This window comes from Pavona decussata, unplaced genomic scaffold, assembly GCF_977016875.1.
Source record: "Pavona decussata unplaced genomic scaffold, jaPavDecu1.1 SCAFFOLD_253, whole genome shotgun sequence".
NCBI lineage: Eukaryota > Metazoa > Cnidaria > Anthozoa > Scleractinia > Agariciidae > Pavona > Pavona decussata.
Genome location: NW_028145656.1, coordinates 932624 through 958295, shown reverse-complemented (window position 1 = coordinate 958295; position 25672 = coordinate 932624). Strand labels below are relative to the sequence as shown.

The 25672-nt window shown below is 38.9% G+C and overlaps 3 protein-coding genes across 4 annotated transcripts in view; all 3 read right to left on the bottom strand.

The window, feature by feature from the left end:
- LOC146456933 (spliceosome-associated protein CWC27 homolog) overlaps positions 1-25672 on the bottom strand; it is a 157353-nt gene that overhangs the window by 36111 nt on the left and 95570 nt on the right. The window lies entirely within an intron of this gene.
- On the bottom strand, positions 2522-5807 carry LOC146456942 (uncharacterized). The gene has a single exon (XM_085092559.1). The coding sequence runs from the start codon at positions 5623-5625 to the stop codon at positions 3106-3108; it is 2520 nt and encodes an 839-aa protein (XP_084948685.1). The 5' UTR covers positions 5626-5807; the 3' UTR covers positions 2522-3105.
- On the bottom strand, positions 10081-18975 carry LOC146456941 (uncharacterized). Its single transcript, XM_085092579.1, has 3 exons — positions 17098-18975; positions 16214-16885; positions 10081-11729 (listed from the first exon to the last, which is right to left on the bottom strand). Exons 1-3 carry the CDS (start codon positions 18756-18758, stop codon positions 10568-10570), a joined length of 3495 nt encoding a protein of 1164 aa, XP_084948705.1. The 5' UTR covers positions 18759-18975; the 3' UTR covers positions 10081-10567.

Genomic DNA, 25672 nt, shown 5'->3' with positions numbered 1-25672 from the left:
AGGTAACCGGGCCATTTCTGAGAAAACTGCGGCGAACTTCCGGTAAGCATCGTTCTGATCCTTGCATTTTTGCGCGGGCCTTGTATTGGGAGGATGTACGAAGTTTGTAAACTTTCTTTCTGGCTCTCCAAGGATGTGTAAGCAACTTCTGAAAGAAAGTTCGGAGATTTTTGGAAGTTTTAACTTTAAAAAGAGTGTTAGAATTTTGATAGCCGGAAAAATCGGCTATCGGCTATGGATCAATAACCGCTTCCGGCAATTCTACTTTTCAATAAAACCTGGATCTAGAAACTGCATGGAAACTTCCACAAAAAAAAAATCACCTTTTTGATTTGTGATCTACACGCAAAATAAAAATACGATACCTTTTTTGTTGATTTCACTCGCGTTTATGAAACTTGACATAAGTGCTACATTTTCTCAGATAAGGTGGAGTTTTTTGGGGATTTCTCCCAGATATTACTTAAGTCAATTTTCTCAAGTTATTGTTCTATTTCACTCATCACGAAAAAGCCAAAATAAGAAATTTCTCGAGTTTTTTCATCTTTTCGCCGTTTTCATCGAAATAGAAAAATGTTTTTCCGGCTTTCTTAGCTTGCCCTCCTTTATTGACAGCGGTCAAGAAAAGGCTCGAAACCGGCTCATATCAGAATCATTCCTACAGGGTTCACAGCTACAGATGGAACGATTCTGATCTGAGTTTCGCGCCTTTTCTTGACAGCTGTTAGTATCCAAAAAGAAAATTGGGGGTAACCATGCATTTTTCAGAGATAATAAAGCTTCAATGTTGAAAAAAAAGCCATACATTGCTTGGTATTTTATAACTTTTTAAAATTATTTCTGCTTAATTATCTCTATAAAATGCATAGTTACCACCAATTTTCTTTTTGCATTCCACTTGCCCCTGCTGAGATCTGTTTTTCCCGCATAGTCATAAACAACACAAAAATACTTCTGTAAAAGTAGGCACCATCCTTAAGAATACTTAGTTTTGTAGCTATTTGCAAAATTTACCTCGGTAGTTTTTTTCTTCAACTCAGTTACTTTTAGACAATCGCTGCAACAATGCGCCCTTGTCTTTGAAACTTCAAAATGTGCTTTGCGTTCTGCTGTGATTACTTTTTCACTGATATCCTTATGCTAGTGCACTTATTGTATTTTCAATAACTAACAATCGAGGTACGCATGGAAATCAGTTTATTCAAGCTAGTGCCTTGTAAAATTTGTTTTCGTTTGGCCTTGAATTACATCTAATTGCAAAAAAAAAAAAACTGCGTCCTAAGAAGCTCCTTGGGACAGGAGGAGGAGGAGACCCTGGGAACGAGATTGCGAGCAGTTTTTTTTTTTTTACTCGAAAATCCACGAGGGAATTGAAGAGCATAAAAAACTGAGCAGGTATGAAATTCGAAGCACGAGGGTCAGTCACGCACGAAAGGGGCAAAACATTCAAATATTGTGTTCACTCTTTCTTCTGATGAGAAACGATTTTGAGAAACATTTCACACTCTTTCTTCCCCGCGGATTTTCAAGGAAAAGAGAGACTGCTCACAGTCTACTGACTACTAACTGCGAAGTCGACAAGTATTAAAACTAAGATATTTCCTTTTAATATTTTGACTATAAAATAATATACAGCAACAAGTACAAACTTGCTTAATACAACTACAATTAGTAATATAAGTACAAATTAATACTTAGCAATGATTGTATTTGGCTGTTAAATTATACACTGAATTGAATAAATTAATTAATTTTATTTTAGGACAACGTTAATATAAACTGTTAGCCCAAAAGATAAGTTGTCACATCCAAACGGTATGCAGTTTTTAAGGCTAAATCGTAATTTCAATAAAATGTAATGTAAGAATGCTTTTCTGATATTCTTTTATCACCAACAAGAAATAAAAAAAACCTTTCTGTGACTGGTATACACTCAATTGAAAAAACAATGTCAGATCTAGAAACCATCAATAACAAGAACCAATAGCTTTCTGAGAAGTGTTTGACCTAATGAGATTACTTCTACATTCTTCTTAAATATAAAAATAAAAGCACATGCACTTTTTTGGGCTCAATTTTTTTCATATTTATTGTGGAGAGCAAGAGTAAAAAAGGAAAAAAGAAAGATGCGAATGTTAATTATTATTTAGCTAACCCCATTATTCCATCAGGTCCCATTATTCACACTTTGCACAGGATGTTTTTTTCTATCAAGTGAACTGTAATTTACAACATCTAGCCACTGAAGTATCCCTAACAAATGTACAGTCTCAAACAATACCGTAACATTACTGCTTCAAAAATAGCCTGCATGGGCTCACCGGAAAGCCGGGTACGAGGGCCAAAACGAGTGGCGAAGCCGCGGAAAAATGGGGCGAGGGCAACAAGAAACCTTGCGGTTCCTCGCGGCGAAGCCACTCCTTGACACGGCTTCGCCGCGACTGTCACGGTTCTCTCCCCATTTCCCCCACAGCTGCACCACACATTTTGGCCCAGCTTTCCCCCTCCCCCCCCCCCCCCCACCAAACTCGCCAGCTGCGCAGGCTACTTAAAAAATTAAGGGGCATAAATAACTAGGAATTCCTCCTTAAAAGCTTGTAAACACATACTAAGTTATGTTTACCACTGAAGACTAATATCTTAGAGCAATTTTTGTACAAAGAACAATACAATGGGAATGTTCTGTCCAAAAATCTTTAATCTCAAATGTGAAAAAGTCAGGATTTTACCCACAGACTCTTTAAGGAAAAAGCCCAATTTAGAGCTTGATACGACACTTGTCATAGCCACTGATCTACTAGCCTGCGTAACTGGCAGTATATATGGGCCAATGAGCAGCAAAGCCAAGAAGGGAATGAAACATTGTTTCATTACTGTTAAGAAAATAAAAACTTTTTTCCCTTCTGTGAGCTAGTATACACTTGAATGGAAAAACTTTGTCAGATTTCAGCTTTGTCAGCGAACGAACAGCAAAGCAAATAACGGAATGGGAAAAAGGCTCCGCTGTTAAAACTTAAATTTGCATGCCGACATTACTGTCAGCTACACAGACTACAGACCTGGGCCTGGTTGTTTGAAAGCCATTAATTAAACACTAATCACTGATTAAAACTTAATGACTACCTCGGCCAACTTTTCTTTACCCTCCCCATTGTATTTACCAAGACATTCTTTGATGAACTCAACAACGTAACCCCCAGGTAATGCGTTACTTAAATTAAACTGTGAATGTGTTTCCAGGGCATCATACAGTTTTAATGTCAGCAAAAACATTGGTGTCTGGCAAGGATCAGGTCCATGAACATAAGACCCTTGTTTATATGTCGCCCACTTTAGGACATCATCTCGAACACTGGGGATGGAACTAGTTTGCAAAGATTCCCGTATTTTTTCAATTTTTGCCCTCTCTTCTAAAGTTAAAATCTCTTTGAAGTGCTTTTGTGTTGCAACTCCTACCACGTTTAATTGACCCCCATTCCAACACAGTATTGGGCCCCCCGAATTACCAGAATTTAGTGAACAATTCAGTACAGCTAATGTGTGACCTGACAAAGTCCTCTTGGAACCAGAAACATGCCCAGTCACAAAGAGGGCTGTTTCTTCTGTGTGACTCATGGGAAAACCAAACGCAAGAATTTGCATCCCTGGTAACAAGGAGTGGTTTGACAACTGCAATGGGCAAACTCCATTTTCTCTTAAGTTAAGCTCTCTGCAGTAAAGCAAGGCCAAATCTTTACCTGCATCATGGTGGATGACCTCACATGGGAGCTCTCCAATGACTGCATTAGAAATACAAATCTCCTTAGTGTCATCATTCTTGTTAGTTGTGTCATTCACCACATCTTTCACCTTCTGCTCCATCTCACTTTGCGAGTATCTGTGTATCTCAGTTTTAGCTTTCTTAGTTTGATCATTCAGTACATCTTCAATGACATGCTTATTAGTAATTACAAAGTGATCATGAATGATCAAACCGGAACCATGCTCAATTTCAATCATCTTTGTAGCTTCAGCATACTCTTTTTCAATTTCATCTCTCTTGTCATCTGCCCATTCATTTTTACGTTTAGACTCAGGATCTTTGTCATCTAGGCGTTTATCACGGAAATTTTTCACATCAAAGTGATCAATTGCATTTTTAATTTCAAAAATGTCATAGGTCTGCTGGATCTCTGGGATCCCATCTTTCTCTTCTTTGGTGGAGAATATGTTCGAGTCGCCTGGGAAAGGGCCTGCAAAGCACTCCCTGATTCGATGCTCTGCTTCATTCCATGAATATTTATTCAATTGCTTTTTGGCTTCCTCATACTCTTTGAAGACAGCATTCCTTTGTTCTTGAGCTCCTTTTTCCAATTCAGTAAGTTCAGAGCGCTTTGAATTATCAAGGGACATTGTTTTATGGCTGACACTTTGGTCAAAATACCGAACCACTTTGTGAATATCAAAAATGTCATAAGTTTGGTTGTCTTTTGGTTTCCTGACTTCATCTTCTCTAATAGGAAATATTGCCCTGGTGTCCAATGGCGATGGACTGACAAAGCAACCTCGTACCTTTTGCTCCACTTCATTCTTGGAATATTCATGTAACACACATTTAGCTTCCTGGTATTCCTTTTCTACTCCACATCTACATGCATCAACTGACTTCTTCAGTTCATCACACCCAGCTCCTTCGTCATCTGGATATTTCTGAAGCACTTTTTTCTCATCCAAATGATGAAGTGCTTTGTCAATGTCAAAGATGTTATATATTTGAGTGACTTCACCATTGCTATCTCTTTTAATGGGAAGTACATCAACACCTGGAGGAAAGTGAAACAATTGATGCTTTTCATAGCAATCCTTTACTCGCTTCTCTGCTTCAACTCGAGAATATTCTCTCAACATTTTGTTGTTGGTGCAAACTTTGGCTTCTTTCAATTCTGTTTCAATATCATCCTTCTGTGAATTGTGTTGCTCCCACCAGTAGCGACAATTACCACCAGTGGCACAGGTGATGGGATCATTTTCCAAAAAGGGCTCACCATGACGAAAAAAACTAGTTTCATCCCAATGAAAAACAGCATCGTGAATGTCGATAATGTTGTAAAGCTTATTTGGATTACACTTCAAGTCATCTTTGAGTAACCCTCTATCCGCGGCAAAGCTTCCAGCAAAGCAATCCCTCACTCGGCGCTGCGCAACAATCCAAGAATATTGGCATTGTTTATCTGGGTTATCAGCAGCTTCCTTGCATTCTCTTTCAACATCAGCTCTTCTCTTGTCAATCAACTCTTTCATTTCATCATACCTGGGTCCAGGATTTGGGTATTTCTCAACATAAAGCAGATTGTCAAAGGCAACAAGTGCATCGTGGATATCAATAATGTCATAAAGTTTCTCCTGCTCACTCATACTTGAAGTATCATCTTCACGGGAGTTCAGAAAATCATATAAGCGACGGTTTTCACGCACTAACCTTCCCTCCGGATACTCGCCCGCATAACATCCCTCTAATCGCCTCAAAGCTACATCCCAAACATATTTCTTTAAGTTATCTGGTCTTCCATAAATCTTGACCTTCACACAGGAATTCAGAGCTTTCCTCCCTTCGTCGCCCAACACATCGCCGTTAGCATGAAGCATGCCTCTTTTAAACCATGCAGCTGCGCTGTCCTTAGTTAGGAATCGAAGTCGCGGATTACTACGATCTGTACATCCCCGTATATCCAGTAGTCTGTTTAATTTATGTCAGAAGCTTCCATAAAACTCGAACGGACGATTATTGACAGAAGAAGAAAGTGGGCAGAAAGAAACAGAAGTATATGCCGGACTATGTACCGAAGAAATTACCCAGGTAACCGGGCCATTTCTGAGAAAACTGCGGCGAACTTCCGGTAAGCATCGTTCTGATCCTTGCATTTTTGCGCGGGCCTTGTATTGGGAGGATGTACGAAGTTTGTAAACTTTCTTTCTGGGTCTCCAAGGATGTGTAAAGTTCGGAGATTTTTGGAAGTTTTAACTTTAAAAAGAGTGTTAGAATTTTGATAGCCGGAAAAATCGGCTATCGGCTATGGATCAATAACCGCTTCCGGCAATTCTACTTTTCAATAAAACCTGGATCTAGAAACTGGAAACTTCCATAAAAAAAATCACCTTTTTGATTTGTGATCTACACGCAAAATAAAAATACGATACCTTTTTTGTTGATTTCACTCGCGTTTATGAAACTTGACATAAGTGCCACATTTTCTCAGATAAGGTGGAGTTTTTTTAGGTATTATTTTAGTCAATTTTCTCAACTATTGTTCTATTTCACTTATCACGAAAAAGCCAAAATAAGAAATTTCTCGATTTTTTTCCGGTGAGGGTAAAAGATGGAATGAGTTTGCGGAATGGAATGTGGAAAGACGTGCGGAATGGCATAATTATGCAAAATAAGAATTGCGGAATGACATAATTATGCCAGATACGATTTATGCATAATGACTAACAGAAATACATTAAACTGAAAAAGCGCGCCTTTTTTTGGGCGCCAATTTGCAAATACAGCCTTTTTGTAACCATTTCAACCGAAGAATGCATCACAAAAACCCAAACAATGGTATCTTCGAATTCAAACGTTTTTCCTTCGATTCTCATGGCATAGCCGTTGATGCAACACAGCAGTTCTTGGACTTTTATCGTTCGCGAGTGAACACAAGATTTGTAATACATTTGCATTAAAGAGGTTTGTTTATTTACGTAACCTGGTTTTCCATTCCACACGAGTCGTCCGCCATTACGGGAGATGTATACAACTCAATCGAAGGCTGGTTAAACTTGACATGTTTCAAGCTTTCACAGCGCCTCGCAGGAAAAAGACGTGAGTAAAGAACCGCCTCTGTTTATTTTTGAAACGATTTATATCACCTGTCGAGGATTTATCTGGTTATGACGAATGTGTTGTGGTTCGGTCATGCTCATTTCCGTTGTTTTACGTTTTATATTAATCAATTTTGTTACATCAAGATCCTTCCTTCGAAAATAAAAAACCGAAATCTACACGTCAAAATACGGGGAAAGAGTTCTGCGGTATAGATTGCGGTTAAATTTTTATTTTCGTTTTCATTTATTTATTTATTTTTTGCGTGTGTGTGTGTGTGTGTGTGTGTGTTTGGCTGTGTATGATAAATTGATTAATATAAAACGTAAAACAACGGAAATGAGCATTGACCGAACCACAACACATTCGTCATAACCAGATGATCCTCGACAAGTGACATAAATCGTTTCAAAAATAAACAGAGGCGGTTCTTTACTCACGTCTTTTTCCTGCGAGGCGCTGTGAAAGCTTGAAACATGTCAAGTTTAACCAGCCTTCGATTGAGTTGTATACATCTCCCGTAATGGCGGACGACTCGTGTGGAATGGAAAACCAGGTTACGTAAATAAACAAACCTCTTTAATGCAAATGTATTGTGATGGCGTGGAGGGCCTGGACGCGTGGAGTGGCGGGAACATTATGTATTCACAATAGGGTCACAATATATATTCTCACGTTTTGCACTATGTAGATGAGTATAAGCCGAAAGCGGAACGCCGAACGGACATTAACGGTTGCCCATGATTAAGCGTGTAATATGACTAAAGAACATTAAATGTATTACAAATCTTGTGTTCACTCGCGAACGATAAAAGTCCACGAGCTGCTATGTTGCATCAACGGCTATGCGATGAGAATCGAAGGAAAAAAGTTTGAATTCGAAGATACCATCGTTTGGGTTTTTGTGATGCATTCTTCGGTTGAATGGTTACAAAAAGGCTGTATTTGCAAATTGGCGCCCAAAAAAAGACGCGCTTTTTCAGTTTAATGTATTTCTGTGAGTCATTATGCATAAATCGTATCTGGCATAATTATGTCATTCCGCAATTCTTATTTTGCATAATTATGTCATTCCGCACGTCTTTCCACATACCATTCCGCAAACTCATTCCGCCTTTTACCCTCACCGATTTTTTTCAGCTTTTCGCCGTTTTCATCGAAATAGGAAAATGTCGACTTTTTTCCGGCTTTCTTAGCTTGGCCTCATTTTTGATTGACAGCCGTCGAGAAAAGGCTCGAAACTCAGATCAGAATCATTCCTGCAGGGTTCACAGCTACAGATGGAACGATTCTGATTTCGGTTTCGCGCCTTTTCTTGACAGCTGTTAGTATCCAAAAAGAAAATTGGGGGTAACCATGCATTTTTCAGAGATAATAAAGCTTCAATGTTGAAAAAAAAGCCATACATTGCTCTGTATTTTATAACTTTTTAAAATTATTTCTGCTTGATTATCTCTATAAAATGCATAGTTACCACCAATTTTCTTTTTGCATTCCACTTGCCCCTGCTGAGATCTGTTTTTCCCGCATAGTCATAAACCACACAAAAATACTTCTGTATAAGTAGGCACCATCCTTAAGAATACTTAGTTTTGTAGCTATTTGCAAAATTTACCTCGGTAGTTTTTTTCTTCAACTCAGTTACTTTTAGACAATCGCTGCAACAATGCACCCTTGTCTTTGAAACTTCAAAATGTGCTTTGCGTTCTGCTATGATTACTTTTTCATTGATATCCTTATGCTAGTGCACTTATTGTATTTTCAATAACTAACAATCGAGGTACGCATGGAAATCAGTTTATTCAAGCTAGTGCCTTGTAAAATTTGTTGATAAAGACCCGCTATCTCCACGTATCCCTTTTCGTTTGGCCTTGAATTACATCTAATTGCCAAAAAAAAAACTGCTGTTGAAAAAAAAAATGTCCCTGCCTATTAGGCTGCGAGCTTTCCAACATCCTCTTCCCGTCCCAAGGAGCTCCTTGGGACAGGAAGAGGAGGAGAGACCCTGGGAACGAGATTGCAAGCAATCACTTTTTTTTACTCGAAAATCCTTAAGGGAAGAGCATAAAAAACTGAGCAGGCATGAAATTCGAAGCACGAGGGTCAGTCACGCGCGAAAGGGGCAAAACATTCGAATATCGTGTTCACTCTTTCTTCCCCGCGGATTTTCAAGGAAAAGAGAGACTGCTCGCAGTCTACACGGCTAACTGCGAAGTCGACAAGTATTTAAAAACTAGGATATTTCCTTTTAACATTTTCAGACTATAAAATAATATACAGCAACAAGTACAAAATTGCTTAATACAACTACAAGTAGTAACATAAGTACAAATTAATACTTAGCAATGATTGTATTTGGCTGTTAAATTATACACTGAATTGAATAAATCAATTAATTTTATTTTAGTACAATGTTAATATAAACTGTTAGCCCAAAAGATAAGTTGTCACATCCAAACGGTATGCAGTTTTTAAGGCTAAATCGTAATTTCAATAAAATGTAATGTAAAAATGCTTTTCTGATATTCTTTTATCACCAACAAGAAATAAAAAAAACCTTTCTGTGACTAGTATACACTCAATTGAAAACACAATGTCAGATCTAGAAACCATCAATAACAAGAACCAATAGCTTTCTGAGAAGTGTTTGACCTAATGAGATTACTAAAGCACATGCATTTTATGGGCTAAATTTTTTTTCATATTTATTGTGGAGAGCAAGACAAAAAAAAGAAAAAAAGAAAGATGCAAATGTTAATAATATTTTTTAAATTATTTAGCTAACCCCATTATTCCATCAGGTCCCATTATTCACACTTTGCACAGGATGTTTTTTTCTATCAAGTGAACTGTAATTTACAACATCTAGCCACTGAAGTATCCCTAACAAATGTACAGTCTCAAACAATATCGTAACATTACTGCTTCAAAAATAGCCTGCGTGGGCTCACCGGAAAGCCGGGTACGAGGGCCAAAACGAGTGGCGAAGCCGCGGAAAAATGGGGCGAGGGCAACAAGAAACCTTGCGGTTCCTCGCGGCAAAGCCACTCCTTGACACGGCTTCGTCGCGACTGTCACGGTTCTCTCCCCATTTCCCCCGCAGCTGCACCACATATTTTGGCCCAGCTTTCCCCTCCACCAAAATCGCCAGTTGCGCAGGCTACTTAAAAAATTAAGGGGGATGAATAACTAGGAATTCCCCCTTAAATTAAAAAGCTTGTATACACATACTAATTTACGTTTACCACTGAAGACTAATATCTTAGAGCAATTTTTGTACAAAGAACAATACAATGGGAATGTTCTGTCCAAAAATCTTTAATCTCAAATGTGAAAAAGTCAGGATTTTACCCACAGACTCTTTAAGGAAAAAGCCCAATTTAGAGCTTGATACGACACTTGTCATAGCCACTGATCTACTAGCCTGCGTAACTGGCAGTATATATGGGCCAGTGAGCAGCAAAGCCAAGAAGGGAATGAAACATTGTTTCATTACTGTTAAGAAAATACAAACTTTTTTTCCCTTCTGTGAGCTAGTATAAACTTGAATGAAAAACTTTGTCAGATTTCAGCTTTGTCAGCGAACAAGCAACAATGCCGATAAAAGTATGGGGAAAAGGCTCTGCTGTTAAAACTTAAATTTGCATGCCGACATTACTGCCAGCTACACAGACTACAGACCTGGGCCTGGTTGTTCGAAAGCCATTAAACACTAATCACTGATTAAAACTTAATGACTACCTCAGCCAACTTTTCTCTACCCTCCCCATTGTAGTTACTGAGACATTCTTTGATAAACTCAACAACGTAACCCCCAGGTAATGCGTTACTTAAATTAAACTGTGAATGTGTTTCCAGGGCATCATACAGTTTTAATGTCAGCAAAAACATTGGTGTCTGACAAGGATCAGGTCTAGTAGCATAAGACCCTCGTTCATATGTCGCCCACTTTAGGACATCATCTCGAACACTGGGGATGGAACTAGTTTGCAAAGATTCCCGTATTTTTTCAATTTTTGCCCTCTCTTCTAAAGTTAAAATCTCTTTGAAGTGCTTTTGTGTTGCAACTCCTACCACGTTTAATTGACCTCCGTTCCAACACAGTATTGGGCCCCCAGAATTACCAGAATTTAGTGAACAATTCAGTACAGCTAATGTGTGACCTGACAAAGTTCTCTTGGAACCAGAAACATGCCCAGTCACAAAGAGGGCTGTTTCTTCTGTATGACTCATGGGAAAACCAAACGCAAGAATTTGCATCCCTGGTAACAAGGAGTGGTTTGACAAATGCAATGGGCAAACTCCATTTTCTCTTACGTTAAGCTCTCTGCAGTAAAGCAAGGCCAAATCTTTATCTGGATCATAGTGGATGACCTCACATGGGAGCTCTCCAATGACTGCATTAGAAATACAAATCTCCTTAGTGTCATCATTCTTGTTAGTTGTGTCATTCAACACATCTTTCACCTTCTGCTCCATCTCACTTTGGGAGTATCTGTGTATCTCAGTTTTAGCTTTCTTAGTTTGATCATTCAGTACATCTTCAATGACGTGCTTATTAGTGATTACAAAGTGATCATGAATGATGAAACCAGAACCATGCTCAATTTCAATCTTCTTTGTAGCTTCAGCATACTCTTTTTCAATTTCATCTCTCTTGTCATCTGCCCATTTATTTTTACGTTTAGACTCAGGATCTTTGTCATCTAGGCGTTTATCATGGAAATTTTTCACATCAAAGTGATCAATTGCATTTTTAATTTCAAAAATGTCATATGTCTGCCGGGTCTTTGGGATCCCATCTTTCTCTTCTTTGGTGGAGAATATGTTCGAGTCGCCTGGGAAAGGGCCTGCAAAGCAGTCCCTGATTCGCCTCATTATTACTCTTTACATACTGTGACATTTTAGGCCAGTAACTACTGGCTTATTTTGCGTCGGTATATACTGTGACATTTTCATTCAGAGGGGGCAGCTGCCCCCGCCAGGAAAACAAATCACAAATCGACTAATTGACTGAAGAAAATTTCCTTCAATGTGAATACCAAATAATTATTTTGGAAAATCTTTCGAGGCAAAAGCCAGTACGAGTTTTCTTATGAAAATAATGATTTTGTTAATTTAGGCTACCTATGGTTTAGAATTTGGTGTGTCAATAAAGACTGACAAGCCTACGCCACTCAGTGGCGCGTGTTTTAGCCTTTTTAAATCTAGCTTATACGAGTATGATTTTTCAGAGCTAAATTGGTTTTTAAAGCCTGCGTTACTCCCAAGTATTTGTAGCGGGTTTGGATTTAACAATCGTATATTCAACATCACACTGGTCATTTGTGCCTTATGATTTTTGATTTTCCTCTTTTGAATTCTCTTGAATTTGAATATGACCTCTTATTCTGTGTTTTCAATGACGGTGTTTCTATGCCACATACGGCATTTCAGCCGGGTTTGGCTTGTTAAGTGCGTGATAGTTTTAATTGAATGCCTTTCTTGTTGAAATTTGTGTTGTTATCAACACAAATGATTGTTAGGACAGAAATTAATCATTGCTTGTATCGTGCCATGAGCTTCATACTGTAGTTGTTGTAATGCCGGTCCCGGCTATTAGTTTTTGTCACAACGAGTTGTGTTTCTAGGCACAGCTATTTGGTTTTTTGGTTCTCTAGTAATCATTGTAGCGTGTCACAGTAATACTGAAAAGGCTTGAATTGTACTTAAATCACGACTGTGTTTTTGCAAATGCTTCGCTCTACTGTTATAGTCAGTGCGTTTGAATTGTGGAAGCTCGGTGATTTTCCTTCTTTGTTTACAGCAGTGCATCGACTATATGTTAAATTTACCATTAAACGAAAGACAATGTTTGATTCAAGCTAAACAAGGTGTTAACTCCATAAAAAGTCATGACAATTTAAGACAAAAAGCGTCAGTGTGTTTTTTTTCCTCTAAAGGTTGTAGAGGCAACTTTCTATGTAGGAATGAAAACAAAGCGTCCTACTAGAAACCCTGTCTGCATACGGTAGACCCCTGTGAGGGGTTTGCAGAGTTAGCCCCCCACAGACAAAAAATCCTAGGTACGGCCCTGATTAGCTGTAGTTAGGCAGGTCCACATCAGGACTTCGGTCTTGCCAATTCACTTTTAACCTGCATTGTTAAATAAAGATGTATGTATGTGTATGTATGTCTCTATCATGTCGCTGTCGTGTTAAGTTTTCTACACAGTCCGATCAGCCTTGCAGAAATCTGAGTCATTTACATTTTTGGCTGAAACTCAGATCAGAATCATTCCTACAGGGTTAACAGCTACAGATGGAACAATTCTGATCTGAGTTTCGCGCCTTTTTCTTGACAGCTGTTAGTATCCAGAAAGAAAATTGGGGGTAACGGCCATGCATTTTTCAGGGATAATAAAGCTTCAATGTCGGAAAAAAGCCATACATTGCTTTGTATTTTATAACTTTTTAAAATTATTTCTGCTTAATTATCTCTGTAAATGCGTGGTTACCACCAATTTTCTTTTTGGATTCCACCAGCTCCTGCTGAGATCTGCTTTCCCGCATAGTCATAAACTGCGCAAAAATACTTTTCTCGGTTTTAGTAGGCACCGTCCTTAAGAATACTTAGTTTTGTAGCTATTTGCAAAATTTACCTCGGTAGTTTTTTTTTTCTTCAACTCAGTTACTTTTAGACAATCGCCGCAACAATGCGCCCTTGTCTTTGAAACTTCAAAATGGGCTTTGCGTTCTGCTGTGATTACTTTTTCACTGATATCTTTACGCTAGTGCACTTATTGTATTTTCAATAATTAACAATCGAGGTACGCATGGAAATCAGTTTATTCAAGCTAGTGCCTTGGAAAATTTGTTTTCGTTTGGCCTTGAATTACATCTTATTGCAAAAAAAAAAAAATGCTGTTGAGAAAAAATCAAAATGTCCCTGCCTATTAGGCTGCGAGTTTCCAACATCCTCTTCCCGTCCCAAGGAGGCATGAGCTCCTTGGGACAGGAGGAGGAGGAGGAGAGACTCTGGGAACGAGATTGCGAGCAGTCTCTTTTTTTTTGCTCGAAAAGAGCACAAAAAACTGAGCAGGCATGAAGTTCGAAGCACGAGGGTCAATCACGCGCGAAAGGGGCAAAGCCATTCAAATATTGTGTTCACTCTTTCTTCCCCGCGGATTTTCAAGGAAAAGAGATACTACTCACAGTCTTCTGACTAGTTAATGCGAAGTCGACAAGTATTAAAACTAGGATATTTCCTTTTAACATTTTGACTATAACATAATCTACAACAAGTACAAAATTGCTTAATAAAACTACAAGTAGTAACATAAGTACAAATTAATACTTAGCAATGATTGTATTTGGCTATTAAATTATACACTGAATTGAATAAAGCAATTAATTTTATTTTACTTCAATGTTAATATAAACTGTTAGCCCAAAACATACGTTGTCATATCCAAACAGTATGCAGTTTTTAAGGCTAAATCCTAATTTCAATAAAATGTAATGTAAAAATGCTTTTCTGAGATTCTTTCATTACCAAAAAGAAATAAAAAAAACCTTTCTGTGACTAAGTATACACTAAATTGAAAAAAACAATGTCAGATCTAGAAACCATGAATAATAAGAACCAGCAGCTTCCTGAGAAGTGTTTGACCTAATGAGATTATTTCTACATTCTTCTTAATAAAAATAAAAGCACATGCAGTTTTTTGGGCTAAATTTTTCCATATTTCTTGTGAACAGCAAGACAAAAAAGGAAAAAAGAAAGATGTGAATGTTAATAATAAGTTTATTATTATTTAGGTAACCCCATTATTCCACCAGGTCCCATTATTCACTCTTTCTACAGGACGTTTTTTTCTATCAAGTGAACTGTAATTTACAACATCTAGCCTCTGAAGTATCCCTAACAAATGTACAGTCTCAAACAATATCGTAAAATTACTGCTTCAAAAATAGCCTGCCTGGGCTCACTGGAAAGCCGGATACGAGGGCCAAAACGAGTGGCGAAGCCGTGCGGAAATGGGGAGAGGGCAACAAGAAATCTTGCGGTTCCTCGCGGCGAAGCCGCTCGTTGTTACAGTTTTGCCGCGACTGTCAAGGTTCTCTCCCCATTTCCCCCGCAGCTGCAGGCACCACACATTTTGGCCCGGCTATTAATGGGGATGAATAACTAGGAATTCCTGCCTAAACGCTTGTAAACACATACTAATTTACGTTTGCCACTGAAGACTAAAATCTTAGAGCAATTTTTGTACAAAGAACAATACAATGGGAATGTTCTGTCCAAAAAGTTTTTATCTCAAATGTGAAAAAGTCAGGATTTTACCCTCAGAATCTTTAGGAAACAGTCCAGTTTAGAGCTTGATACTACATTAAATTTTGTCTTAGCCACTGATCTACTAGCCTGCATAGCTGGCGGGATATTGCCATATTGGACCGTTGAGCAGCTAAGCAAAGAAGGAATGGAGCATTGTTCCATTACTGATAAGAAAATAAAAACTTTTTCCCTTCTGTGAGCTAGTATACAATTGAATGGAATTGAATGTTAGATTTCAGTTTTGTCAGCAAACGAGCAGCAAAGCCGATAACGGAATGGGAAAAAGGCTCCGCTGTTAAAACTTAAATTTGCGTGCAGACATTACTGCCAGCTACACAGACTACAGACCTGGACCCAGTTGCTCGAATAATGGTTAGCGCTAACCCGGGTTAAATACCATGACAACCTGTAGGGTTTGATACCTCTTAACCAATGGTTAGCGCTAACCATGCTTCGAGCAACTCATCCCTGGTCCCGGTTGTTTGAAAGCCATTAAAAACTAATCGCCCATTAAGACTTAATGGAGGTTTTTATCTTGCACCTTTAAAAATGTTTTCAAAGCATAATTTGAAGCTAGTGGCAAAGAAAAGTCTAAATCAAAACTACAAAACCATATACATATTTTTTTAAAGTCTTCATTGATTAGTAATTAAAAGTGAATCAAAGTTCTCATTAACCCAGGATTAGCTTAATTGGGTTTGGAACACTCAACGGGGCCCTGCCAGCTGGGCTACTCCAGTCCAGCTGACTGTAAGGCTTGAGTGAAGATCTAGCTCAACTTTCTAAATCCACTGTACAGAATAGAATGGCGGCTGTACATTTTACCACTATCTTGCGAAACTAATACAACCTATATTTGTTGGGAAATTCATCCCTCAGTACCAACAAAATTGTGTACGCTAGTTTTTAAGTCCTTGGAACTTTTCTGTATGTTTGTATGAGTGCTTTTACGGTTTGCATACACTAAAAGTTATACGGCGCCAAACTACCAGTCGCTATCGTTTTTGGTACAGAGGATTATTATTGAACCTTTGTTAAACCAACAGAATTTACATCTTCCTGTCTTTACTGTGCCCAGTGGGTGAAATGTTCACATGCTCCAGTTCAGACCAATTGACTACCTCAGCCAACTTTTCTTTACCCTCCCCACTGTAGTTACTGAGACATTCTTTGATAAACTCAACAACGTAACCCCCAGGTAATGCGTTACTTAAATTAAACTGTGAATGTGTTTCCAGGGCATCATACAGTTTTAATGTCAGCAAAAACATTGGTGTCTGGCAAGGGTCATCGGTAAACGGAAAATGGTAATAGAGAAGTCCCATCTCTCGTTGACCTAATGTTCTCTCTATCGCATCATCTGGAACACTTGGGATGGTAATAGTTTGCAAAGATTGCCTTATTTTTTCAATTTTCGCCCTCTCTTCTAATGTTAAAATCTCTTTGAAGTGCTTCTGTGTGGCAACTCCTACCACATTTAATTGACCTTTGTTCCAACAAACTATTGGCCCCCCAGAATTACCAGAATTTAGCGAGCAATTCAGTACAGCTAATGTGTGACCTGATAAAGTTCTTTTGGAACCAGAAACATGCCCAGTCACAAAGAGGGCTGTTTCTTCGGTGTGACTCATGGGAAAACCAAATGCAAAAATTTGCATCCCTGGTAACAAGGTGTGGTTCGACAATTGTAATGGGCAAATTCCATTTTCTCTTACGTTAAGCTCTCTGCAGTAAAGCAAGGCCAAATCTTTACCTGGATCATGGTGGACGACCTCACATTGGAGCTCTCCAATGACCGCATTAGAAATACAAATCTCCTTAGTGTCACCATTCTCGTTACTTTTGTCATTTACTACATCTCTCACCTTCTTCTCTTTCTTACTGTTCGGGTATCTTTGCGCTTCCGATTTAACTTTCTTAGGTTTACCATTTATTGCATCTTTAATGACGTGTTGTTCGTAATTATAAAGTGATCGTGAATGATGAAACCAGAACCATGCTCAATTTCAACCATCTTTGTAGCTTCAGCATACTCTTCCTCGATTTCAGCCCTCTCTTTATCAACGTCTTCGTTCTTACATTTAGAATTAGGATCATCTAGGTACTTATCACGAAACTTTTTTACATCAAAGTGATCAATTGCATTTTTAATTTCAAAAATGTCATATGTCTGCTGGGTCTTTGGGATCCCATCCTTCTCTTCTTTGGTGGAGAATATGTCTGTGTCGTATGGGTGAGTGCCTGCAAAGCACTCTCTTACACGGCGTTCTGCCTCATTCCTCGAATATTTATGCAATTGCTTTGAAATAGCATCCCTTTGTGCTAGAACTCCTTTTTCCAATTTAACAAGTTCAGAGGGCTTTGAATAACCAAGGGGCAATGTTTCAAGGTTTACATTTTGGTTAAAAAACTGAACCACTTTGTGAATATCAAAAATGTCATAAGTTTGGTTGTCTTTTGGTTCCCTGGCTTCATCCTCTCTAGTAGGAAATATTTCGCTCAGCCTGGTTTCCAATGCCGATGTACTGGCAAAGCAATCTCGTACCCTTTGCTCCACTTCACTCTTGGAATATTCACGTAACACATGTTTAGCTTCCTGGTATTCCTTTTCTACTCCACATCTACTTGCATCAATTGACTTCTTCAGTTCATCACACCCAGCTCCTTCATCTTCTGGATATTTCTGAAGTAGTTTTTTCTCATCTAAATCATGAAGTGCTTTGTCAATGTCAAAGATGTTGTACATTTGAGCGACTTCACCACTGCCGTCTCTTTTAATTGGAAGTACATCTACACGTACATTTGGAAAGGGAAACCGAGTATAGCAATCCTTGACTCGTTTCTCTGCTTCAACTCGAGAATATTGTTTCAATAATTTTTCATTGTTGGAATCTTCATCATCCCTCTGTTTACTGGATTGCTTCAACATTTTGAGATAATCTTCAAAGCCGTAACTGTAACCGAAAACACTTTCCTCAAAGGTTCTTTCAAAAAAACTTGCTTTATCCCAATGAAAAACAGCATCACGAATATCAATTATGTTGTAAGGCTCATTCGGATCACGCCCTTGTTTATATTCGAGCAACCCTACGTCCCCAACAAAGGTTCCAGCAAAGCAATCCCTCACCCGGCGCTGCGCAACAAGCCAGGAATATTGGCATTGTTTATCTGGGTTATCAGCAGCTTCTTTGTATTCTCTTTCAACATCAGCTCTCCTATTGTCAATCAACTCTTTCAATTCATCATACCTGTGTCCAGGATTTGGGTATTTCTCAACATAAAGCAGTTTGTCAAAGGTAACAAGTGCGTCGTGGATGTCAATGATGTCATAAAGTACAGTCTCCATCTTACTTGCAGTTCCATCTTCGTGGGACCCTTTTGAAAGCAGGAAATCATCAAGCCTACGGTTAGTCCATCCCCGACACTGTAACAACTCATTCTGATCCTGATACGTTCCTGCATAACAGTTCTCTAACCGATGCAAAGCTTTTTTCCTAACGTATTTCTTGTTTTCTGGTCTTCCGTAAATCTTGACCTTCACACAGGCATCCAGAGCTTTCCTCCCTAGATCGCCTAACACATCGCCGGCTATAAGCATGCATATCAGTTTTTGTGGTTGCTGTTTTGATTATTACTTCAAAGATAAAATTTTACTGAAAAAGAAAACGGCCGAAAATTTCTTGCTATTTACTGAACAAGATAACGCTGTATTTCGTGAATATAATAATTCCTTTCCACGGTGTTTTGATTTGGAGTCGGAAGAAATGATGCAATATTCAGGTACCCGCGCAGTTACCTGCGCCCGAGCGGGTGGGTTCGAGTCTTCGCCGCTCGTGTGTTCGGCCGAACAAAGCTCCTCGTCGCAGTTTTCTCGCCGCTCGTGTCTTCGGCCGAACAACGCAAGAAGAATCCTCTGGTACTTAGGGTACGAAAACACCGGATTCTTTTCAGAATTTTAACACTAAAATGGCTTTTATTTTAGAAATTTCGGAAATTTTTAGAAAGTTAAAATAATATTACAATTTTGAGAGCCAGGAAAACACATGCGTAATGAACGAGTTATGGCAGCTGAGATGGGAAATCGCTCACTCGATAGGTCGTAAACTTCTTTTTAATTTAATCGGAATTTAATCAACATCATATTAAAGTCATTCCATTAGTCTACGAATTATGTATTCACAATCAACCGACCGCCATTAAGGGACAAAAACAAGGACGAAAAATCAACGCAACGAATAAATTATTCTGGAAATAAAATAGTTAGTAGAGGTATTGTCTGATAAATCCTTCCATTTCCTTTTCAAGACAAATATTTTCCAAAAATCGAAACTGCTCGATTCAGCAAATAGGAAATGCAAATTTTAAAACCTTCAAAAGAACTGACCCTAAAAATCCAAGGAAATGTCGTAAGTGAAAGAATAAAGGTAACATAGGATATTTCAAAGGGCGATAAATTTTTTAATCCGGTGTCAAACGTAATCCTATTTTTCTTTCGTACTTTTGCTCGTCGAATTTTTTCTCGTCCGTTTTGACTTCATCTTCGGCCCCACTATCTGCCCCTCGGTCTCCGAGGATGTAATCAATCATATTAACACTGTAAATTTGCATACAGTAACAACGCTTCACCCATTTCTATCTCTGGCCGCAAAATGTTAACATACAAATTTAAAGATACAAGGAAATGCCGTGAATGAAAGGCTAAGGGTAAAATGGGAAACTAAAACTTCGCAATGAATTACAATGTAATTCAGGTGTCGAGTGCATTCTCGTCCCCAGCTCCTTAGGTTTCATTCTTCAGCGGTTCCACCACTCACTTTGTGTATCCCAGCATTCTGTTGAAATTACAGTCAACTCTCTCGTAAGCGACCACCCTTAGTGCACGACAAAGTGGTCGCTTACGGGAGGTGGTCGCTTACGAGAAGTGGTCGCTTTGAGAGAGTTGACTGTACACTCTTTTCTTTTTATAAGAACTTATTTTATACCAGGTTTATAAGAGTATCGAGGCTGTAATTTGCGAAATTTAACGAATATTTTAGAAATAAACCTGAGGCCGAAAAATTTTGAAAAGAATGTAATGTTGTGTTGAAAATTTGATAATACAATACAATTGTAGTTTTTAACTATCCCGTATAAAATTATTCCTTACTTTAAACAGCAAAAGTAACCAATAAAACGATAAAAACCTGCACTAGCGAAATGTTTGATGCGAATGACAGTTCGATGGCTATAATCTAAGAATATTCACAAGGATATTTTCAGCCTAACAACAGCAGAAAAACAATAGTCCGCCTGAGCCAGAAAAGCAACATTCTTATAGAAATAAAAGGGTGTAATTGACAAGAAAACATAACAACAATCTCGTCGCCAGCTACGTGGTCAATGGCGAGGAGCCGAGACGCCAACTTCGTCGACAGAAAGAGAGAAGGAAGTTGTCTCCGGATTCTGTAACGTTTGAAGGCCCGAGACTCTAGCGTCCTATCAACAAAACGGGGATTTTTGATGATTCTTGAGATTTTTTTATGAAAAAAAAAAAAAAAAAAATGGGAGATTCAGTCAGAAATGTTTTGTGGTGATCCAAGTAAAGCGATTTAGTGGGATTATCCTGGGATTTTCTAGCCTGCAGAACAGGCATTATTTTTTTACGTTTTTCAGGCGAGGGGAGGCAAGCACGTGGCGCGAGCCACGTGCGACGGGAGGGGCGCGAAAGAATACCCCCGGGTCCCGTCCCGCATGACTCGCGCTTGCCTTCGTCCGCCTGAAAAAGGGCTAATAAATAACGCTTGTTCTGCAGGCTAGGGATTTTCATTCAGACCATTTCTTAGGATATATTTCTTCATTTCTGAGGGTGACTTTCAGCTGATATGAAGTACAACTTCAAACTCTTTTATAGCCTTCTTTAAGAACAAAAAAACAGTTTGCGTAATACCATTATTTCAGACCTATCAACCAATCAAAGTTGATTCTACTGCCTAAAATATTTAACAAACGAGGTCGAATATCTAGGCTTTTGTTCATTTACAAGCTTTCATTTTTCGAGCATTTTAGTGAGGAAAACATTTAAGGACGGTGCCTACTAATTACTAATAGCAAAGGATTTTTGCGCGGTTTATGACTATGCGGAAAAGCTGATCTTAGCAAGGGGTACCGGAATCAAAAAAGAAAATTGGGAGTAGCCATGCATTTTTTCGAGATAATTTAGCAACGACAATTTAAAAAAAAACGCCAAAATAAAAAACAGTGCATGGCATTCTTTCCCAGTTAAGCTTAATAATCTCTGGAAAATGCATGGTTCCCTCCAATTCTTTTCGGATTCGAATTACCCTTCCTTTTCTTGCTTTTCACGCGTAGTTTATGCGTGACGACAGTAAAACGGCTGCGAGACAGACAAAAATAGCACTGTTTTAGCAGGCACCGTCAACAGAAACCCGACTTTCTCGGGTCGCAAAAGTAGGCACCGTCCTCGAGTAACGTTTTCCTGGAAATTTAATTTTTTAGAGAAAAGTAACTGAGAACTTCTTTTTTAGGAAAACATTAAAACGCTAAGCTGCCGAGCCGAGCTGAAGAATGACAATAGGTCATTGGTGTATTAAAGTTTGAAGAGTCAAAAGTCAGTCGTGTTTAGATCATTTTCTGTAAGAGTTGTTGCTAGTCCACTTATCCATTGTTGTTAGGGTTAACAGTAACTCCTGAGACATGTTACAGTACCGATCAAATGTAAGCTGATAGTCACTCAAGACTCGAATGTCGCGACTCGATTTCCAGAAGTGTCCGTGCTCCACGGATTTTTAGCTGGGAATGTGCCGCCAGCCTCGTTCCCAGGGTCTCTCCTCTTCACGTGACGTGAAGAGACGGGAAGAGGAGAGACCCTGGGAACGAGGTTGGTGTGCCGCTAGGACTCTGCAGTGACTCAGAACCCTAACCTATACTAGACAATGTTAACCTTTATTTTGTTACCCTATTCTAGAGTAAACACCGAAATCCTAGACGTCGTACTGCCCGCCGTACCGATTTTAAATGTCATTTACTGGAAAAATTCTCAAACTAAATGACAATTCTTCAAGAAACTGATTAGTTGCGCAGGAAATGGTACCCAGACCAAACCTCTCTGATTTCATTCCCCTATTCGAGAGTAAACTCGCTGAAAACCATACCCTTCACAGCGGCACATACCTATATAGCTCATATGTGGGAGTAACCCCCCCCCCCCCCCCCGGGAGGGCTAACGCTCAAAACCTCTTTTTCACTGTGGCTAATTAAGCAATAGACCGCACTTTCCAGAAGTTTACCAGCGCAATAAAACCACGCGGGATGTTGGGAGAACACGAGAAAGCTTGTAAATCACGAGCCGCAGGCGAGTGATTTACAAGCTTTTATGAAATAACTACTTGGACAAAAACACTTAGAAATCGGCGCTTTTTATTTTGTAACTTGATCAAGTTGTTTATTCTCCTCAAATTCATCAGTGAAGCGGGAGAACCAACCACAAATCGGGATCTATTTTGAGCATAACCCTGTTGAATCGCCGAAGGACGCATCGCAGTTTGAGCGAATGAATGAAAGTGTTTTTTAAGTTGAATTACTGTCTAACTCTCACAAAAATGTGGCTAAACTTTAATGCCTTGGCGAGAGAATGCTTTTTATCAGCAGATAGCAGTTACTGATGAAAAGTGATGTTTACACTGCCGATTTTACATGAATTAAACATATTGCTGTATGCCGTGGACGTCAAAACTGTGCTGTGGTGAGCCATGCCTGTCGAGACGCTGTTCATGTTTATTGTGGAACTTGTACACGACAGCTGCTGGAATGGACTTCTTGTAGCTGTACTTTGCTGAACGGCAGATGTTTGTACTTCTTCATCTTCGCAAAGTGCCACTGTCAACACGTCGCTGCACTTTCGAAGCTGATTTACTGATGGCTGATTGTGATAGCTTCGCAAGCTCGCTTCATTGCGATGGCCATAAATTGCCATGATCTCTCGATCTGTTAATCCAGCGTTGGCCCACAGGGTTATGGCGGTCGCTCTCACCGAATGGTTGGTGTAGGTACGGGACAGACCTGCCTCGGCACTGATTTCTTTCATTAATGAAGAATCAATCAATTAATCAATCAATCAATCAATCAATCAATCAATCAATCAATCAATCATCTTTATTTATACACGATAGGTATTAAAGCGACGCTTCGCTTGTGGGGTCGTGTCTAAATAATTAAATAAGATAACTAATGAATTAAAAAATAAATAAGATATACACCAGCTAAAATCATATAGCTACTTACTACATACAAGTCTAAAACGATAAACGCTTAAAATTCCAAAGTACAAGGTGGTACTCCAGTATCGACTAATTATTAACACTAATTATAGTTTTAAAAAATCTTCCTCCCTTCTGGTTAATGTTTTAGGGGAGATACAGTCGAAATCTAGGTGTAGCAGAGTCTTTGACCGTCTTGCCATAATCGTATATTTCTTAACATTGTCTATATCTTCATTGAGTTGAGGAACCAACGTGCTCCAAACTATTGCTCCTCTACGAGCTGCAGAGTTCCTCATGTAGTTGGTGTTAAAACGAGGGACATCAATTTTCAGTTTCTTCCTAAGTTGATATCGCTTGATGTTATCATTGTTCTTAATAATAGCTGTCATAACGTCTGGAGTCAGGTTATTGTGGATTTTATACATAAGCTTAGCTAAGCTAATTTTATACATAAAGACTAAAGAAGACCAATTAGCCTTTTTCATAACATCTGCATTAGATATCTCCCAAGGTAGCTCAAAGAAAATTCTCGCAGCTCTACAAGGCAGTGCTTCTAATGCCTTAAAACCTTCCTTATTTGTGAGGCCTCCCCATACTGATATACCATATACAATCGACGGCATAATAACTCTAAAATACAAGTCTAATAACATATTCTTTGGAAGAAATTTGCTACGTTTTAACAAGTTTAACCTATTAACAGAGCCTTTCTTAACAACACCAACATGTTTAGCCCAGTCCAGCCGATCATCTATCAGTACGCCTAATAGACGAGAGTGTGTAACCCATTTGATGGTGTGCTGGGCCAACGTTAACTCTTTCAATGGGCCAGTGAATCTTCCAAAATTAACAAAGAGCTGATACTGCAGCCTAAAAATCACTTAATAAGTCGGACAGGGTCGCCTCCTCAAGGAGACGGTTCAATTTAGGCACTGTCCTTGCGAAAAATGAGTGTTTATAATAGTTTCTTGTAGCCCCATGATATGTATACATATCTATAAACCGTAGTTGTGGTTGCGAGTTTGACTGGTTCAAGTTTACTATCATCGCATATGGCAAAGCCATTATTTTCTCATTTTATCACAAAGCACTGTTTCTTTTTTACACATAATGATTGAAAAAAGATATTCCCACTCGGTTTAAATGTCCAATCGCCAAGAGGTATGGTTGCACACAAACATTTATAAGGGAACTGGTTATAACAAGTTTGTTCGACGTGGACCCACCTTGTCTGGAGTACGTGGCCGGGGAGGAAGGGGGGGGGGGGTATCGAAGACACGACCTATCTCATAATAAACATTACCGACAAAACTCTCTTGGCCTTAAAATTTGAGTTGACACAAAAATATTCAGATAGCAAGATTCAGCATTGCAAGATAAACGAAAAAAGTGAAGTTTGAATCTCATTGTCATTTTTTACTGCTGGATAGACGAGTGGCTATGCAAAAAAACACCATCTTTTGAGGTTGAGGAAGAGGGTTGCGAGCAGAGAATAACATATATTTTGTGACTCGGTGGGTCCTGTTTGAGTATAGTAGTTTTGGCCACTTCTCTCAATCAAATCAGACACTAGCGCACAAAATCTTGTCTCGCGCTGATGCGACTATCTGCGCCAATGAAATTGCAGGTTAGAAAGCCGAATTCCTCAGTCTCAGCAAGAGGCGATAAATTGTTTAAACATCGTCAATGCGCTTAGTTCTTGTTCCACATACAGGGTCCCAAACCGTTTTATTCTTCGCAAAGATCATTTTCTCCTACATAGGAAAAGTAATTCAGGAACAACTAGAGACGATTCACACTACTCAAGAAAAAAAGCAAATAGTTTTGTTCCTTTACTCAATATCCACTCTCTATCCAGAAAAAAACGGCTAGTTCTTAGGCTTCTGTTTTTCACCGCGGTCAGTTTGCTTCGGGTCACGCGGTGACAAGGTCGGAATACTTCCGGAAGAAACTCGCAGAAAGCCGTACAGCCTCGACACAATCCGAAAGAATCGCAGAACTCAATGTTCTTGACAGAACCTGGGAATTTACCAGAGCTTGTTTGAGTCATTTAGTTTTCTCATCGACAATCACTTCCTTTCCACATACATCCACTTTCAATCAACAGAACTGTTTCTTTTTTTAAGATAAGTATCCCTTTTAGTATACAATAAATATATACATGTATAATCACTTAAGAGGAAACAAAAGCGTACATCGGTTGGAATCCTTTCTTGAGCCCACGATGCTCTCAACAGAAGTTGCCAAGCAACAA